This window comes from Furipterus horrens, unplaced genomic scaffold (assembly GCF_987537825.1).
Source record: "Furipterus horrens unplaced genomic scaffold, mFurHor1.1.pri manual_scaffold_17, whole genome shotgun sequence".
NCBI lineage: Eukaryota > Metazoa > Chordata > Mammalia > Chiroptera > Furipteridae > Furipterus > Furipterus horrens.
The window spans coordinates 12,589,283-12,609,253 of NW_028327187.1; the positions used below are offsets into that span (position 1 = coordinate 12,589,283).

Sequence of the window (19,971 nt, forward strand, 5' to 3'; positions counted from 1 at the left end):
TTTTGAATCTCTAGCTTTATTACTTTTGCCTATTTTTTCACTGTTATTAGTCAGAACACTTTTTCAGCCCCATATTCTTTTTCCTCTCCTCTGGGACTCTTATGATGTGAATATTAGATCTTTTGTTATTAGTCCCACAGGTACCTGAGGCTCTGTTCATATTTCTTCGATCTATTTTTACCCTTGTTCAGAATCAGTCATTTCTATAGTTCTCTCTTCAAGTTCATTCTGTCATCTTAATTCTGCTATTAAGCCTATGCAGTGAATTTTTCATTTCAGTTATTGTAGTTTTCAGTTCTAAAACTTTCATTTTGTTCATCTTCAATTTCTTTGCTGAGAATTTCTATTTCTTTGCTAGACTTCCCATTTTCAAGTTTCAAGTGTGACTGTATAATTGCTTGTTAAAGCAACTAGTATTCCATTGTGTAAAGGTACCACAGCTTTTATATCTACTGATCTAATGATGGACACTTGGGTTATTTCCAGCACTTGGCTATTGTTAATAGTGCTGCTATGAACATATAGGTGCATATATTCTTTTGAATTGGTGTTTCAGGATTCTTTGGATATATTCCCAGGAGTGGGATCACTAGCTCAAAAGAAAGTTCCATTTTTAACTTTTTAAGGCACTTCCATACTGTTTTTCATAATGGCTGCACCAATCTGCATCCCCACCAATGATGCACATGTGTTCCTTTTTCTCCACAACCTCACTAGCACTTGTTGTTTGTTGATTTATTGATGACAACCATTCTGACAGGCATGAGGTGATATTTCATTGTAATCTTATGGGGCCACCACTGTATATGTGGTCTGTCATTGAGTGAAACATGGTTATGTGGCACATGACTGCATTAGGTATTTCTATTTTGGAATCTCTTTGTCACCAGAAACTGAACATATCCATTTACAACAGGCATCTTTCTATAGAATTTCTTTGCTTCTATCAATGGGAGCATTATTTACCTAGTTTCTACATCTTAACATTACCTTAATTCATATCTCATATCTAGTTAGCCAGCACCTGGCCTGCAAGTGTTTAAAATGACTCTTGTATCCTTCTTTCCAAATCTATTTTTACTACCACCAATCCAGTGTAACATCCCATCACCTCATACCTGGATTAGTTTCCTTGATATCAGATTGTCCTCATTATAGTATTTACTGTCACCAAATCAACATCACTTTCATCACATCACAGCATGTTCAAAAACTTTATATTCAGACTTCTGAGAAAATCTGTTTTAAATATCTGCTTACTTTCAAGGTTTTCATAATCTGATCCCACCTTACTTATCCAATTCTGTTGAAAATTATATTCTAACATGCAAAACCCATTATATTTAGGTTGGCTTCTTCACTGCCCACTCACAAGGCAAGCACAGGAGTTTCCGTAGTGTAGTGGTTATTACGTTCGCCTCACAAGTCAAGTTTGACCCTGCCTCCAGGTCTCACTCACGACATTTTTTTCCATTTAAAATACCTTTCCAATTAGACTACACTTTCTGAAGACAATTCTGGGGACACAGTAGTTATTAAATGGGCACTTGTTAATTGTCTTATATAAAGAAGACAAAAAGAAGGACTACACTACTTCTTCAAATTCTGTGCTTTTGAAACACTTTAAGAGATGTGAGCAAAATCCCTAACAATTTGGTCAAACTTTGAATGATTTATGACAAAGGATTCTTCTCTAATAAAGAGAACTTTATGTACTTTGGCAGTACAAACAGGCTTTTGGAAACAACAACAGAGATGCAGAAAGTTAGCAATGCTTCTGCATTGGCTGTAGTCCTCCAAGAACTGAGAACAATAAAGCCTTTCACCCAGTTTTAAGTAAGTAATGTCAGTAAACCCAGACAATAAAGGAAAGATAAACTGAAAGCCTTTTCACTTTTTCCTGCTAGATTTTACTGCTTCAGTTAGACAAGCCTTGGAAGGAGAGATGTCTGAGAATTTATCTATAAAATCTTGATGCTCCACTGGAGTAAGACAGATGCAGAATGTAGTTTTACTTTCTTTAAAATGAATCGTAGTAATAAAGTTTCTGCAAATTGACCTACAAACCAATTATCTGAAGTTGCCTCCAACCAAGTTATTCTATTACATTTTTTTGAATTATAGCTCTCAAATGACCTGAATTATTCCTGTGTATTGATTTATTTGTTACAAATTTACTCTAAAACAAAAGCTCCATAAGAGTAGAAACCTCATCTGCCTTATTCACTTTATATGTCCCCAGTCCTTAGAAAAGTGCCTGGAACAAAGTAGCAGCTAATAAATAACTGTTGAAGAATAAATGATAAGTAGCTTTCCAGTGACTCTAAAATTTTAAAGAGCTAACCACATGACTTATTCCACATAAACATTCATTCCTCGCCTCATGCAACCTTACCAAGCATGGTGTGTGAGATGGGGAAGGTGATGGTGGGCTGGCCTGTCATCCTCCATCGGCTACAGAGGTAGGAGAGGTCTGTTCTAAGCATTTCCACTATCATCTTGTTGTCCAGAGCCAAGTAGAACTGTTGCTGGTCTATAAACTGAGAAAAATAAAAATAACAGCTCAGAATAATTTACTCTCACAACTATCAAATAATGTGTTAAAGTAACCACATATTCACAAAGGTATATAGGATGTCACAAAGGAAATGCTTCCAAATTTAATGCTTAATTCTTCCCAAAGCATTTGGTGGTCTATGGGTACATATAATAATATTTGACATTTTTACAGTGTGCTATAATTTACAAAGTATTTTAAAGTTCATAACTTTTTTTTAATTCTATAACTACTCAGTAAGAGCTTTTCTTCTTTTAATAAATAAAAATAAGGCCAAGGAACATTAAGTGGATTAGCAAAGTCATATAGCTAGAAAATGGCAAGATCAGAAATATAATCTATGGTCAGATATTTTTTGTCTATACCTCAGCTGCACTATTTCAGAAGTAAGATGACAAATGGAGAGCTTTAGCTTTCCAGAAAATAATTTCTCCTCCCCGTATACATATATAATAGAGCTTGCTATTATAATGTGGCTAATAAGCATCAAGCTAACAATGTGAATAATCATGGTTAAAACAGTACTGAAATTTTTGTTTAGAATAGGATATCAAAGATCTCTAGACTTGTAAAAAGGATGCTCTCCCAAAGAGAAGCTGAAGAAAAAAAGACTACATTTTATTTATAAAGGATAAATACAAGTAAAAATATGAATTGTTTTAGTGTTAGCTTTTAAAAGGAGGATAATTTTTAAAGTACTCAAACATTTGTAAAATCCTTAGTCACTATTTCTGTAACACTCAGGACTACTCTTGGTAGCCATCATCACTTGGCATAACTGCCAGAAATTCAATTCACTCCAACTCAACAAGTATTTACTGAGCAACTTAATATGCACAAGGCCCTGTGGAACTCTTGACACTTGTCCAAACTCCAGTAAATGCTTTATTTCTGTAATGTGTATCTTTTATTTCCACTCATCTCAATACATGTTAAGCTATTCCATTCCACCTGTGGAGTGAAGGTAAAGATAGTTTTCCGAATGTCATAGAGTTTTGAAGTTCCAAGGACTCCCATGTGTCTGTAGGGTCGGCCACTGAGTTTCATTCTACTGTTGCATCCTGAGATAGAATTGAGAAATGGTCAAGGTATTTTTAGTGCACAACTCCAATTAGCAAACTTTTTTTTTGTACTAGTTTAAACTTCCTTATTGAACAAACTAAGTTCTGAATCTCATAGTGTTCATGTCACATACAGGACCATACTAAACACTGTGGGGCTTTTAAAAAACTCGATGGTCTTGTAAAGAATCCACATCATCTACACATAAGAGACAAGAATGCACATAAAATTAATAGTCTATGAATATATAATTCTATTACCAAGAGTCATATACCAAATTTCCTTAAAGCCTATAAAAACTTCAAAAAATATACTGGTTATCAACTTTCCAATATAAACTACGCCTCAACAAAGCTGAACAAAAACCTCATCAGCTTAAAGATGGCATACTAAACTGAAAAAGTGAAATAAGAGTGTACCTTGATCTCCTTCAATAACATAGTAGATACTGACACAGTTTATCAATGGGACAACACATTTTATTCAAATAGGTCAAAATATTTCAATATTCTTGTGTCTGACAGGAAATTTTGTGCAAGCTTATACACAGTAAAATTCACTTAGAAGAGGAACATTTTAAAAAATATTGAATGACAACCATAATTGAAAAATTAAAAATATTTTAGTTATTCTCTTATATAAACATAGTGCAAATGTCAAAACCAGGAAAATAACATTGATAAAACACTGTTATCCAACCCAGAGACATTATTCATATTTCATCCATTGTCCTACTTGTCCTCAGTAGTAAGAATTTTTCAGGTTTAGGATCCAGTCCAGAATCTTATTTACTAATTGGGTGACCTTAGAAAGATCACTACAATTACTTGTACCTTACTTTCCTCTTAATAGTGCTTACCTTCTGGGGTTGCTGTAGGGCTTTTTTAAATTTTATTTATTAATTTATTTTTAGAGAGAGAGGAAGGGAGGGGGAGAGAGGGGGAGAAATATCAATGTATGGTTGCCTCTCGCATGCCCCAAACTGGGGACCCGGCCCACAACCCAGACATATGCCCCAACTGGGAATCGAACCAGCAGCCTCTTGGTTTGCAGGCCAGCACTCAATTCAGTGAGCCACAACAGCCAGGGCCTTCAATGAGATATTGCATAAAGTACTTGGCACAGTACCTGATGCATAGAAATAGTAAACTCTTAGTAACCAGGAGCTGTTATTTTTGTAACTTAAGAAGAAATTTTATTGTTCTGGAACAAATTTCAAATTTGTTTTATTCTTTTTTTATTATCATCAAGAAAGAATGCTATTTTAATGCTATTTTATATGTTATGTGCTTTTGAATTTTAGCACAAAAGTTTTAACATGGCTTTATACAGCCACATATTTATATACACAAGCACACACATGTATTCTATTGAACATATAAATTTAAATTGTGTCAAGTCAAAGGTACAGAGTCTGAATAGATTATGACTATTTTATTTGCATTCACTACAGTTTGAAGTATGAATTTTACTGATCAAAACTTTTTGTAGATATTGCACATGTTTATTATGATTACCCTAAATGTATTTAATTCTTACTTAGGATTTATTCATATGTATGTTTTATTTTGAGATAATATTTTTTTTTAGTAAGGCACAAATTCCAAATGATCTAAAGAAGAAAAATAGGCAGTATGTTGTTGATCTCTATGCTTCAGAAATACAACTCAGTAAGAAGACATACTAATGGCCAATAGATATGTGAAAAGGTGCTCAAACCTCACTAGCTATCAGGGAGATGTAAATCAAAACAGCCATGAGCTACCACCTCACACCATTAGAATGGCTGTTATCAACAAGACAAGTAATAACAAGTGTTGGAAAGGTTGTAGAGAAAAAGGAACCCTCATTCACTGCTAGGGGGGATGTAAACTGATACAGCAATCTAAAATAACAATTTTTTTGCAAAAAGTAGAGCATAGAAATCAAGATAATGCTGAAAAAAGTTCAGAGGAAGAGGATATCTTGTCAAAAAGAAAACACATTCAGTTAATGGAGCTTAGTAGTGATGATAAAAATATTACTTAATTTATATTAATATGTAATACTTTTGATGAAAATTTCTTTAATAAAGATATTTCTTGGTCCCAGCCATTAGGATAGAAAAGAGGAACCAGTTTTAAAGTGAAGCCCACAGCCCACTCCATTCTTCACCAACCCAGCCACTTAGTTCAGAGGTCTGAGAGGGGGGAAACCTAAACTATTTCCCTCAGCCCAAACTAAGTATAATGGGCAAAAGGGTTTTGGACAGGTGAGATGTGCCTGGCACACCTTCCTCCAAAGAAGCCCCCCCCTTTTTTCCCCTAATGTGGGGCATTGAAAAATTAATCCCTGCCTTTTGTCATCTAGTAGTTATGGATTGAATGATGTCTTTTAACCCTTTAGCCAAATCTGTTGCCCCCAGAATACAACAAGGATGCCAGCCTGTTAAACCAAGCACGCCATTGTCCAGGGACAGCCAACTGACCTGGAGTCTGCACGATCCTTCCCCATGTGGGAAGGCCACCCTCCCCTCCACACCCCCACTCTTATTAGGGATTTCTGGACCCAAGGGTAGGTAGGACGACAACCATGACCAGCTTGAAGCAGTTAGAGGAGCTTGAGACCTTCGCCCATTTTCCTTTATAAGATTATAAAGGGTCTTAATATCTGAGAGGGAGGGATTATGTTTTATTGTTAAAATAATTAATTAATCATTTATTTATTTTTAAAAAATAAGAAGAATATATGACAGGGTGAAGCGGGAGAGCTTGTATGTATGAACCATGGGCATGGATTTGGTGGAGGATTGCTGGGGGATGGGGGGTGCTGCGTGGAGGGGAGCAAAGGCGAAAAAAATGGAACTATTGTAACAATATAACCAATAAAATATAATTTAAAAAAAAGATATTTCTCTTAATTATAAAAATAGTATGGTTTTTTTTTAAATTTTGGAACCTAAGTCCCCTTTTTGTACTAGTTCTTTGTTTCATATAACATGGATTCGCATAATACAGCATTTGTTAGGAACCTAACAACCGTTTTATACAGGGGTTACCTATATTATGCTAGGTGAAATAGGTTAGTCAGAAAAAGGTAAGAACCATACAATTTCACTCATATGTGGGATATAAAACTGAAACTCATGGACATAGACAACAATGTGGTGGTTGCCAAAAACAAGGGGGTAGAGAGGGGGCCTAATATATGGTGACGGAAGGTGGTTTGACTTTAGGGTAGGTGGTGGGCATACACTGCAATATACAGATCTAGTATCATAGAAAAGTACACTTGAAACTTCTAAGGCCCTGTTAACCAATATCATCCCAATAAATTTTTAAAATGTCAACTAAGTTTCATCATGGTTCCTTTGAAAGCACCCTATTTTTCCTTAACTCTGGTCATTTTAAAGATCCTTTCTTTGTCTTGGTTTCCAGAAGTTTGATTATTAAATGCTAAGGTTTGGTTTTCTTTGTGTTTATCTTGCTCACAGATTTTTAGCCTCTGTGTGACTTTGATATCTTTAGTCAGTTTTGAAAAAATTTTGGTCATTCTTTCTTAAAATACTTTGTTTCATCTTTTTCTCTTGTTCTTAGACTCCAGATCTTTTCATTATATCTGTCTTTTAATGCTCTTTCAATTTTCTATCCTTTAATTTGGATATTTCCTACTGAGTGATTTTTCAGTTCATTAATCCTCTCTTTTGTTGTGTCTCATATGGTTTTTTTTTTTTCATATGGTATTAATCTCATTCATTACATTCTTAATTTCAGTTATCATATTTTTTAGTTTTGGGATTCCATTTGACCATTTTTTATACATTCCAATTTTCCAGTAAAATTCATCTTCTAAGTTTATTTTTTAATATATTAGCATAGTTTATAAAAGTCCTGTCTGATATCTCCAAAACTGAATTATCTGTATTTTAAAATAGATTTAAATTTTAATTTATTTTTATTGTACTAAATAAAATTTACCATTTTAAATATATAGCTATGTAGCACTAAGTACATTCACACTGTTCTGCAACCATAACCACCATCCATATCCAGAATGTTTCTACCATCCCAAACACAAACTTCATATTTATTAAACAATAACTCCCCATTACACTCTGGCAACAACCAGAATACTTCAATGGCATTGAGACATAACTGACCTGTAACACTGTGTATGTTTAAGGTGTAAAATGTGATGATTTGATACTCATACATATACATTATGAAATGTCTACCATAATAAGGTTAGTTAAGACATCCTTCACATAGCTGCCATTTTGTTGTCATTATGGTGAGAACATTAAGCTCTATTCTCATAGTAACTTTCAAGTCCACAATATGATATTGGTAAGTATAGTCACCATGCTGTACATCTTATAATTTAAAGTTAGTACCCTTTGACAAGTATTCCCCTATTTCCTCAACCCTTGGTAACCACTATTCTACTCTGGTTCTGTGGGTCTGATGTTTTTAGATTCCACATACAAGTGATATCACACAGTATTTGTCTTTTTCTGTTTAACTTAAATGCTTCAATAAACATAAGTGTGCAGATATTTCTTTGAGATAGTGACTTTATCTCCGTTGATACATATCCAAATGTGGGAATTGTTGGTTCTATTCTCAATTTTTCGAGGACACTCTGTACTATTTTCTGTAATGGCTATACCAATTTACATTCTCACCAACAGTGCACAAGGGTTCCTCTTTCTCCACATCCTTGCCAGCATTTCTTATCGCTTGTTTTATTCATTTATTTTTTTATAATAGCCATCCCAGCAGGTGTGAAGTGATATCATATTGTGGCTTTCATTTGCATTTCCTTGATGATTAGTAATGTGGAGCACCTTTCCATGTATGCATTTGTTGGCCATGGGTATGACTGGAAAAATGCCTATTCAAGCCCTCTGTCCATTTTTAATCAAATCATCTGCATTTCTGTTACTGAGCTGCATGACTTCCTTATCTATTTTGGATATTAACCGGTTATTAGATATATGGTTTAAAGTATTTTCTTCCATTCTATTATATAGGTTACCTTTTCTTTTTTTGATTGTTTCTTTTGCTGTGCAGAAGCTTTTTAGTTTGCTATACAATAGTCCCAGTTGCTGGCATTTGCTTTTGTTGCTGGTGCTGTTGGTGTCATGTCCAGAAACTCACTATTAAGACTGATATCAAGAAGCTTTTTCCTTATCTCTTCTTCTACAAGTTTTATGGCATCAGGTCTTATATTTAAATCCATAATCCATTTTGAGTTATTCTTTTGTAAATGTATAAGAGAGCAGGTCCCATTTCATTCTTTTGCCTGTGGCTACCCAGTTTCCCAGCACCATTTGACAGAGACTATGCTTTCCCCATTGGGAAGTCTTGGTTCCCTTGTCACATATTAGTTGACCACATATATGTGGGTGTCTTTATGGACTCTCAATTCTGTTCCATTTGTCTATGTGCTTATTTTTATGCCGGCATTATACTGTTTTGATTACCATAGGTAGAGAATTTCATCAAGTCCTGCTTTTTTCCCCCTTAACTTTCATCCCTCAATTTATCTCTTTTCTCTTGCATTGTACTATAAGCGGCAAGAAAAAAAATCAGGCCATGATTTCAACTCTTTGCTTGGAAAACACCTCAGCTAAATATCCAAGGTCAACATTTATAGTTCTGTTTTCCACATAATTATAGGACATAATTCAGCTAAGTTTTCTGTCATTATATAACAAAGATCCTTTTCTTCAAGTTTCCAATAACATGTTCCTTATTTCCTTCTGAGCCCTTACCATCAATGCCTCTATAACAGTTTGTTTAAGGCAGTCTGGACATTTTCCTATCCTGTGACCCAAAGTTCTTCCAGGCTCTATCCATTACCCAATTCCAAAGCTACGTCAACACTTTCATATATTCGTTACAGCAAAACCCCACTTCCCAAGTACCAAAATGTCTATCACTTTCCCATGTCTGCTGTAACAAATTGCCACAAACTTAGTGACTTAAACTACACATATTTATTCTCTTATAGTTCTGGAGGCCCGAGGTTCAAATAAGTCTACAGGAGTAAGATAAAATCCAGGTGACAGTAGGATAGGTTTCTTCTTGCCAATTCTAACTTCTAGAGGCTGTGGGCATTCCTTAGAAATCTTTGGTTCACAGCCACATCACTCCCATATCTTGTTTCTGTTGTCACATCTCCTACTTCTATAGTCTCGTCTCCCTCCACTTTCCTTTTATAAGGACACTTGTGATTAGACTTAAGGTCTACCTGGATAATATAAGGTAATCCTCCTCATCACAAGCCCCTTAATTTAATCATACCTTCAAAATCTCTGTTGCCATATAAGGTAATCTTCACAGGTTCAAGAATTAAGACCTGGGTATCTTTGGGAACCATTATTTAGCCTTCCACAAGGGTAGTTTAGAAATTCTGAATATCTTTTTTTAGTTAATAGTGTAGTGCTTTGTTTAATGTGAAATTTGTAATAAGCTGTATAAACTTGTAATTTGTAGTAATTTGTTTAATGTGTCCATCACAAAGTTTAATATAGAAATTGAATATAAATAAGTACTAATTAAAAATAAGTATTATATTAAGAAGTAGAATTTCTTTATATTGTCAACCAATTCGTTACATGACAAAGCATAAAAGACCTAAAAACAAGTTCATTGGTTATTACTCTATGTAAAATTAGCATGTATTCAAAATGAAAATATAAGTCCCGAGAAAGGGGTGAACATGTTAGTTAAGCACATACTTGGAATGGAGACAAAATATTGCCTGGTGACAGTCATGCCCTATGTACCAAAGAGTTCATAAAACACACTTGAAATTACCAAGCTTGCTCAGGATTTATAATGTTAGAAACTCAGATTCCAGAGACTCCAAATTCCTTCTAAGATCCAGCTTAGTAAGACAATACAAGATCAAGATAAAATAAAAAAGAAAGAAACCAGCTTGTATCAAATAATGCTTTGATTCTAGCAGTCTGACCAATCTCCTTACCTAGGCTGGAATAAATGTGGCTGAGAATACGAGCTGGTTGTACTCTGATGGGGTAAACCTCAGCAATGGTCTCCACATCAATTCCCTTGTCCTTTAAAATGGCCTTAATTTCTTCTGTCTCAGCTAGAATGGAAACTGTAAGAAAGAAAGAAGATGAGGTCAACAGAAAATTTTATTTCAGTAAGAACCTAAAATGTCTCAGGCCACATTATTTTTTTGCAGGGAAGAGAAAGAAAAGGGGAGGAAATCAATAATAATTGGAGAAATCTAATGAAGCAATCATCGTGCTAGGTACATAATGATAGTATATAGATGAAAAAGGAAAAAAGATCTCATGACCAGAGTATCACATTCTGGTTTTTGGCCAAGTATCTATGTGTTCCTAGAGAATGCCACATTGTCTTTATAGCTGGGATTCCATGTTTTAATAGGAAAAAAAACCCAACATGAGGTGTATTACAGCTTTGGTGAAAGTTGATTCTCAAAGGCTCTTTCATATCCATACCCTTAAGACCAGGGCTAAGATTATAAGGGTAATAAAGAGCACACCAATGACAAGAATTGCTGTATAGATAGAGAACGGCAGAAGGCAAGTTAAATTAAGGATAAAGAATTGAGACACCATAGTTGAAATTGTGTGTAGTTGTTTGGGGGAGGGGGTTTAGGGGGTAATACTTTTCTAGACTCAGAGCCTGACAACCTGGACAGCTCCATTTTGTATCCCTTATATTCCTGTCTCTGAAGTAGTAATCATACTTACAAGGGAGGTGACCAGGCCAGCTTCCTGACACTTCTATTTACTCTCCCTCTATGAGACAGATACCTGACTGGGGGCCAATAATCTTAGTGGGGCCTCAGCTGTCTTGATGCTAAGTACCAAGGACAAACATGCACCCTATTCCCGCTCCTCTAGTGCTGGTATATGTGTTGAATTGGGTTAATGGGAAAATGAAAGTACCATTTGGTTCATTCCAGTTTACTGGTATTCTTTATGTTGAGTCTCCTGGGCAAAAGACTAGTTAACAAATTGATATTTTGCTGCCCCTTGCCATTATATTTTGTGTGTTTTTCTACCTTAGGAACATCATGGTGTTACATTGCTCTAGTCTGAGACAGGATATGCAGGATATGGTAATTTCATAGGCCCCTAGATAGAATACCATCTTGATTACTTCTTTCTTAAAAAATTTTTATTGACTTTATTGGAAACATGAAAAGGGAAAAGATTCCACAGGAAAATGTACAGAGGAAGAATGATAATGGGCTGAGAAAACTCCAGGGAAACACATGTGGTCATCCATCCATCCATTAAGAAACATTTACTAAGCATCTAAATGGATGAGGTACTATGCTAGGCACTAGGGATATAGAGATGAATAACTTTCTTTCTCCCTTAGGAGCTCATAATGTAATGAAAGTAACACACACATAAACTGATTCTAAAATAACCCGCTGGGTAAATAGAGGTATGAACAAAACATTATGAGACCACTCAAGAGTGATACCTATCTAGTCTGGAGTTGGTATGGAGTGGTTTCACAAAGGGCTTCCCAGAAGATTTGATGTTTAAACTGAGTTTCAAGTAATCAATAAATTATCCAGGAGAAAGAAGGGACTAGGAATGGGAAAGCCATCTTAGGTAGAAGGTCCAAAATGATCATAAAGCACAGGAATGAAAAAAGAATGTGGGTGTGTTGTGAGGAGGGGTACAGGGGAACTACATACACCTCAATATTGCAAGAGTGAAGAGAGTCTCATTGTAAATTAACTTTGTTGCTGTCTTGTTCAATTAATTAGGTGAATAAATATGTGTTGAATTTTTAAAAGTGTCAAATAACATCATTTATTAAGCATTTTTCATAATTAAGATTAATAACAATTTTGAAACCAAACAGAACCAAGTTTATTCTATACTTTTCGAAGCCTAACAAAATACATGATAAGGAATAAAGTCACCATTTATTGGCCAAACCAGATCTTTAATATAAAGTTCCTGTTGCTAAGAATAAGAATACATACCTTGAACCACAACATCTGGCTTTGGCACAGTTGAAAACCTACGATTCAGGGGATCAATTTCTCCAGGAGCTAAAAATCCCTAAAGAAAAACCATAAAAACTCAAATTATTATATCTCAAAAAGCTAATGTTTCAGGAGAAACAACATACTAGTACCATATCCCTGTACCATAACATGTAAAAGGCAGGCATGAAAAGGAAATAAATACCTTCACTGTATGAAAATGTTGGAACTCCTGAATTCACATCCAAATTAATTTTATGTGGAGTTAATGTCTAAAGGCTGCCACAAATCCTTTTTTTTTTTTTTTTTGGAAATATATAAGGTATAAATGATAAACAGAAAGCTTTTTAGTTCTACTTTCTCTGGACATGAATGATTAGACAATCAGACCACAATGCTTTTTTTTTTTTTAAGTATATTTTATCACAATGCTTCTTATCAATATTTTAACTCATTAGTCCTAATGATTTCTCATTTATTCATGTATTTGCCATGTTTTTTGCTCAGCAGATATCTTTTGACTTGATTTGAGTTTCTATCCTTGATGAAATGGGATGAACTCATCTGTTTTACCCTTAGGAAAACTATTCATCTGCTTTCTTTCATACCATTTAATTTATTTTAATTGAGTGAGAAACTCACCAGGGATGTATTACTTTATTTTTTTAATCTTTTTTTATCCTCACCCGAGGACATGATTATTGATTTTAGAGAGAGGGCAAGGGAGGGAAATTGAGGGAGAGAAACATCAATGCAAGTGATAAACTGATCAGTTGCCTCTCATACATGCCCCAAGTGGGGTTGAACCTGCAACTTAGGCATGTATCCTGACCTGGAATTGAACCTGCAACCTTTCAGTTTACAAGAGGATGCTCCTACTAACTGAGCCACACTGACCAAAGCAAGGGAAGTATTACTTTAAACAAATCTTTCTGCCCATTATTGCTACATCCATATTAATGTCAACTACAGATAATCAAACTTTTGTGCTTGTGGACCCTGAGAAAGAAGATACCTACCAAAAGGGCTCCTGACGGCTAACTGGGCTCAAATATAAAAGCAGAGCCTAGAAGCTGTTTCTAAACAGGGACCTCTCACACTTTATAAAGGAGTTCCTGGAATCCTATTTTGACAAATAGGACTAAGACTTTCCCCAGCCAATCAGAGCTGTGCAGCTATATGCCCCCCCACCATCAACATCTTCACTGACCAATCAGTAGCTCCATTCTGACCAATCAGGATAGTGTCTTTTGGACAAATCAAACTGTGAGGATTTGCATGAGGACAGACCAATCAGACACCAGGGGTGCAGACTTCTCTCTATGTAAGTCACTCCCCTCCGACTCAGAGAGTGCACTTTCCCTTTCCACAGAAGACTGAAGACATTGTTTCCCTGGCTGAGCTGAAATACTGCAGAGGAAACACCAAAAAAATCTTGCTGGACCAGAGCGTAAAATAGCAGACACAACAAAGCAGGGTAGTGTGAAGCAGACTGGTGTGGAGAGGGGCAAAGTAGGCAGATCAGAGCTTAGCTGTTTCTATCAGGAGAGGGGCCTTGCCTCAGGGCTGCCTCACCCAGAGCTGCCTCACAGCCCTGGTGTTCTACAGCCTTGCTACTCCATAATTGAGCTGTAATACTATTGAGCTGTTCCACAGCTATACTGTTTTCATAGCTGTGTTGTATCACATTTGAGGTGTTCTCACTAAACAAAATTTCTTCCGTCACTGCACCCCAAATTGGGGATTCTTGTTGGCATTGAATTGGTACCAACAACCATTGGTTGATACACTGTACCCTGAAACTCAGAGTGATGTGTGTCAATTATATATCAACAGAGCTGGAAAAACAAAATAAAACAAACAAACCCAGTTGCAGAAAGTCAACAGTCATATATAAATAGATCAAAGAGTCTGGGTCAGAAAGGATAGCTAAGTCCCATCCTAGATCCTCTAGGAGCCAGGGTTATGGATTATCATAACAACCCACAATGTTGAAATATATTTGTCAGTAAATCTGGAAGACTTTGAGAAAAATAACCCTTCCTATATGCTCAAAATGTCACAAATACACTGGAAAGAAAGTTCTGAGTGCCTCAATAAGAGCTGTCTCAACAGAATTTAATATGTGAAACACTTAAAGAGCTCCTTACTAATACATAATACATACATACATACATATATATATATACATACATAAAACTGGTGTTAGTACTTTTCATGGTGACTAAAATGATCTTATCAGTTTATTCGCTTAAAGAATGAAACATGTTGCTTAGAAACGTTAGCACTTAAATCCATTAGCAGCTATACTAAGTACAACTCCATTCATCAGTCACCAGGCAAGGCATTAGGGGGCGTTTTGAAAGGGAAAGATCTAGGGCCTGATCCCACGGCAGCTGCAGGTACAGTGCCAAGGTGGGATGCCCTGGGCAGCATGAGGGACATGGTTGCCAGGGGGAAAGATTTTTATCAAGGACTGGTCATGTTCCCACTCTAAGGACCTGGAGGAAATTCTATAATTAACACAGAATACAAAAGGCAAAAGGTTTAATGAGCTACTCACAAATCTGATTACGATAGTGACTAAGGCAGAAAAAGAGCCCTGAAGTTTCCCCTTACCTCTGCCATCAAGCTTCCTAAAATGTACAGAGACTGACCCCACATGTGTGGCAACTTGCCCATGGGGACTCGGTCCACAGTGTGAGGATTTTCATATTCTTCATCAACCTAAAAGAAAAGATGTGAAGAGGCCACATTAAGGGTGATAGAAGGTTTAAGATACTGGGCAATAAAAAGACTGAGTCTGGGTTGTGATTCACACCCCATAAAATTCACATATGCAATGCACTGAAAAGTCAAGCACTATGACTACAATTTAGGACAGTAGTCCTCTCCCTGTATGTGAAAACAAATCACCTAAGGATCTTGTCCTCTGCTGAGTAGGTCTGGGGGAAGGCCTAAAATCTGCATTTCTAACAGCTCTCTGGTAATGCTGTCGATATTGCTAGGAGCTTATTCTCTCCATTCCCACCACAATGGAAGACGGCATCTCTCCCGTGGCTAATAGTCTCTTGCAATGGAGAAGAACAATAACTCCTGACTGGCATTCTGGGAAAATGGAAACACTTTTTTCCAAGACCGATCTACTCAATCTATCCCAGATTACTGGCCTCAGAGCAAAGAATATCAAATCCTGAAAGTTCACAGAGAACACCACTCTGGTTCTGCCTACTGATCTCCATAACATTCTCAAATTTAAGTTTTGGCCTTTTTAGAAAATCAGACTCTGAACAATTAATTTTATTTTTTTAAGTGAGTTATGGTTGACATAGACAAAGGCCATATATATTTAATATATCAATCTTGGTGATTTTGAGGATAAGTATATACCCTTGAAACTACCACCCTAAGATTAGGTCTTATTCTTGTCATGTTGTGCAACAATGTCTTAACTGAGACTGCTTTAAACACTTCCTTTCTTTTCCTTTTTTTTTTAAGATTTTATTTATTTATTTTTAGAGAGAGGAGAAGGGAGGGAGAATGAGAGGGAAAGAAACATCAATGTGTGGTTGTCTCTCATGTGCCCCCAATCCAGGGACCTGGCCTGCAACCCAGGCACGTGCCCTGACTAGGAATCAAACCAGAGACTCTGGTTCGCAGGCCAGTGCTCAATCCGCTGAGCCACACCAGCCAGGGCTAAACACTTATTTTCAACAGAACAAAATTGTATTTTTATTGTCCTATACCTAAAGGCAAACTTTTAGAACATGAAAATCAGAAGGTGGTAAAAAATTATTTGACTGAAACGAGGCAGTCCTATCGAGGTACTGCTCCTCTTCTCCCAGCTCCATGTTCAGCACTGTCCAGCTCACCTTGTCAAGGGGAACGCTGTACAGCTCTGGCAGAAGTGGGACTCCATTTTTGCCCTTGATGAGGACTTCTTCAAGAGCCTCTCTATATTCTTGAACCTGTAGGTATAAGAAAGGGAGAAAAAAAAATAGAGAAAGTTCCCTTTGGGGATCTAGGGAAGGGCTGTAGCCAAAGAAGGTCCTATTGGAAAGGAACATATTCACCTAGTAAAAGGGAAAAGAAAGGGAAGTAGCATTTACTAAATGCTTATTGTAGGCCAGATACTGTGCTAAGGGTTTTGTATGCTTTAACACATTTAATTTTAATAACCATCCTAGGAGGTATGTATAATTACAAACTTTTTACAGGGAAATTAAGGCTCTCGGAGGTTATGAATTTGTGGAGAATCACACAGCAAATGCAAGGTTGACCCCAGATTTGAGTCCAAGTCAGCCTGCCTTTACAGGCCTATTTCTATCCACTATGTACTACCCTAAGGATAGTTCCTTCACTTTATAAGTACTGGCTTTTAAAACTCTATCTTACCTGCCAAATTAAGTTTATGTTATGGTCAAGTTTACACATTTTTTTGCTTAACAATTTGCTGTACACATAAAGAGTTAATACATAAAAAGTTTTAAAAAAACACTACAATTGATGGTGGAAAAAATATAGTAAGTTCTGCTTAACAGTTGTTTCGAAAACACAAATTTGTTTCAATGCATTTGACATATTAGGGAACAATTTAAGCATAACATGAATTTCACATATGCTCATGCAAAATTTCGACTGAGAACACATTTAGCTGAACTGAGTCATGAAAAATCATACAACACATATACATAGACATACTTCAGGAGGACAGTGAACCACACCACCTGCATGTGGTGCTACAACTTCCCATCTGATTTCAGATATCCCCCTTCCATTACTTCATAACTCCTGAGCTGCTCTTTTCTCATGGCTACCCTGGCTGAATGGCTCTGTGCATTCCCTTCTCTTTAATTTTCCCTCTTTCTTCTCAGTCTATTTTTACTTTTCCTCTCTGTGCCATGTTCTTTTTATCTTTCCTCTCACTCTCTTACTAGCTGTCTTTTGTTCTCTTCCTCTGGCACACAAAACAATGGACTTGGGAGCCAGGGTGCGCTGGTAGAAATGTGGGTGCACATAACCACAAGCAAACTTCAGGTCTTTTCAAGGTACAAGTGTCATAGCTATTGTATTTCTTAACCATTTAACTTGTACGAAGCTGTGATACTATTTTTATTAGAGTCCTATCATTTTATATGTACTTCTGACCAACTTTCTAAATGTTTTGTCTCAATGTTATTTTTCCATAAGTCCTATAGTTTCTATTTCTAAATATGCAGAACATGGTGATTTTTAAGAAACATTTGTCTCATTATAGCTTAACTGATGCTAACTTGCACTTACAACATGCCTTTATCTGTGAAATTCAAAGAACTTTAGAAATATCTTCTTATTCACTTAATAGACAAAAATTATCCTAATTGTTACACACAGAGAAACTGAAGAAGTCAATGACAACACTTGGATTACTTCATGGTCACTAGTGAGGCCAAATATATATATATTCCGGGTCTTTCCAACCTGTTCCTGCTTCCAACTTCAAATAAACTAAATGTGCTTTATACTTAGTAGATATATTTGATAAATGAATCTTATACTTAATAGGCATATTAGATAAATGAATTTTTTTGAGCAAGCAAAGATTTTGATAAATAATTTTGTAGAATTTGAGAAGGACTGAGAAAAAATGCTAGAATCCAATCAGGATGATGAAAATAGGGCAGGTTATTTTTATTACTGCTTATCTTATTTGCTTGCTCAAAAATGGATACTTTATAATTTGCTAAAATTTAGAGTAAAAAGCACTTGCGACCCCTGAAACATTAGTGTAACTCTATGAAAATGGTATTTTAGGTAGCCAAGTATAAGTGACTTCCAACTACATTGGATTTATGTCCAACTCTAGACCATAGCCAATTTGTAGAACTCCTGACACTAAATTTACTTGACTTAGTTTGCCAATCTCATGGTTTTCCAAAGATGGTTCCTAAACTACTTTGTTCATGTAGCTAAAAAGCAATAATGACTGTGTTTTGAGGGGTGAGGACAGGTATGAGTGCAATGTTGGTTTTTTAATTATTATTTTTGGCTAAAGTAAGAACATCATATCTAAGGTTTAACTTTAAAAATACATACAAAGTCAGGAAGTAAATTTGAGTGCCACTAATGACTGTGGCAAGTAGACAGGGCTTGCTATTTTGCTTCCTATATTTGTTAACAGTCAAGTCCGAGTGATGGCAATATCTAGGTCTTCCAAATCCTAACCTAGTGCCCTCAACTATGAGTCTCTAAAAGACAGCTCTATTTCCTCCTTATTAAGGAAGATTTCCATTTGGGCACAGGGTTGGCACAACCATTAGCTGAAGGAGGAAGACATAATAAGAACATTCTGCTAAAAAGTTTTTTCCCCAGTGCATTACCTGTTCTGCATTGCCAGTGAAGACCCCATCAAGGATAAAGTATGTCCAGAACAATGGCCATTCACACTCTATGTTTTCAAATAACTTCAGTTCAGCTGGTTCATAGTATAGACGATTTGGATCCTGGTAAAAGCATAATAAACATAGCCTGTCTTATCACTCCAAGGTCAGATATACATCTTTAGATCACAGGTATTACAATATAACCTTTCACTATTGATGGTTTGTTTCAGAGAAGGCAGATCGCTTACGTACTACTTTGCCTCAGCCAGTGCTTTGTGATGTGACTTCTAATTACTAGAACTGGGATAATAATAAAAATACAGGCATGTGTATGAAGGAGTGACATTAATCTTTAATAAACTTGAGTTTGATTTTATATTTCTTAAGTTTTAGGTAGTAGCATGAACAGAAACATTTAGAAGACAGCAAGAGGTGAGGGTGTGCAATAGGAGCACTTAAGTATATAAAGAAAATCTAGGTGAACTTTAAGAAAGAGATCAACAGCAATACAGTCATACTGAGAAATTTTAACACCCCATTGTTATCAATAAATGGATCTTCCAGATAAAAAAGTCATCAAGAAACAATGACCATAAATGAAACACTATACTGAATGGATTTAATTGATATTTATAGAACATTTCATCTCAAAGCAGCAGAATATACATCCTTCTCAAGTGCACATGGAACATTCATGAATATGGACCACATGTTAGGACACAAAAAAAGTCATAACAAATTTGATAAGACTGAAAACATATCAAGCATTTTCTCAGATCATAATGACATGAAACTACAAATCAACTTCAATCAAAAAAACTCAAATACATGGAGGCTAAATAGCATGTCATTCAACAATGAATAAGTTATCAATGAGATCAAGGAATAAATAAAAAATTACCTGGAACAACTGAAAATGAATACACACGGACCAAAATTTGTGAGACATAGTGAAAGCAGTCCTGGGAGGAAAGTTTATGGCATTACAGGCCCATC

At 35.9% G+C, this 19,971-nt stretch overlaps 1 protein-coding gene across 2 annotated transcripts in view; it reads right to left on the reverse strand.

Moving 5' to 3' along the window:
* The window catches only part of PHKA1 (phosphorylase kinase regulatory subunit alpha 1), a 99,859-nt gene that overhangs the window by 44,647 nt on the left and 35,241 nt on the right, over positions 1 to 19,971 (reverse strand). For both annotated transcript variants that reach the window (XM_090265288.1, XM_090265287.1), the window contains exons 10-16: positions 18,973 to 19,095; positions 16,486 to 16,581; positions 15,233 to 15,340; positions 12,611 to 12,689; positions 10,592 to 10,726; positions 3,509 to 3,618; positions 2,396 to 2,540 (exon numbers count right to left, since the gene is read on the reverse strand). In XM_090265288.1, coding sequence (XP_090121414.1) covers positions 2,396 to 2,540; positions 3,509 to 3,618; positions 10,592 to 10,726; positions 12,611 to 12,689; positions 15,233 to 15,340; positions 16,486 to 16,581; positions 18,973 to 19,095 — 796 coding nt within the window. The remainder of the gene's footprint in view (positions 1 to 2,395; positions 2,541 to 3,508; positions 3,619 to 10,591; positions 10,727 to 12,610; positions 12,690 to 15,232; positions 15,341 to 16,485; positions 16,582 to 18,972; positions 19,096 to 19,971) is intronic.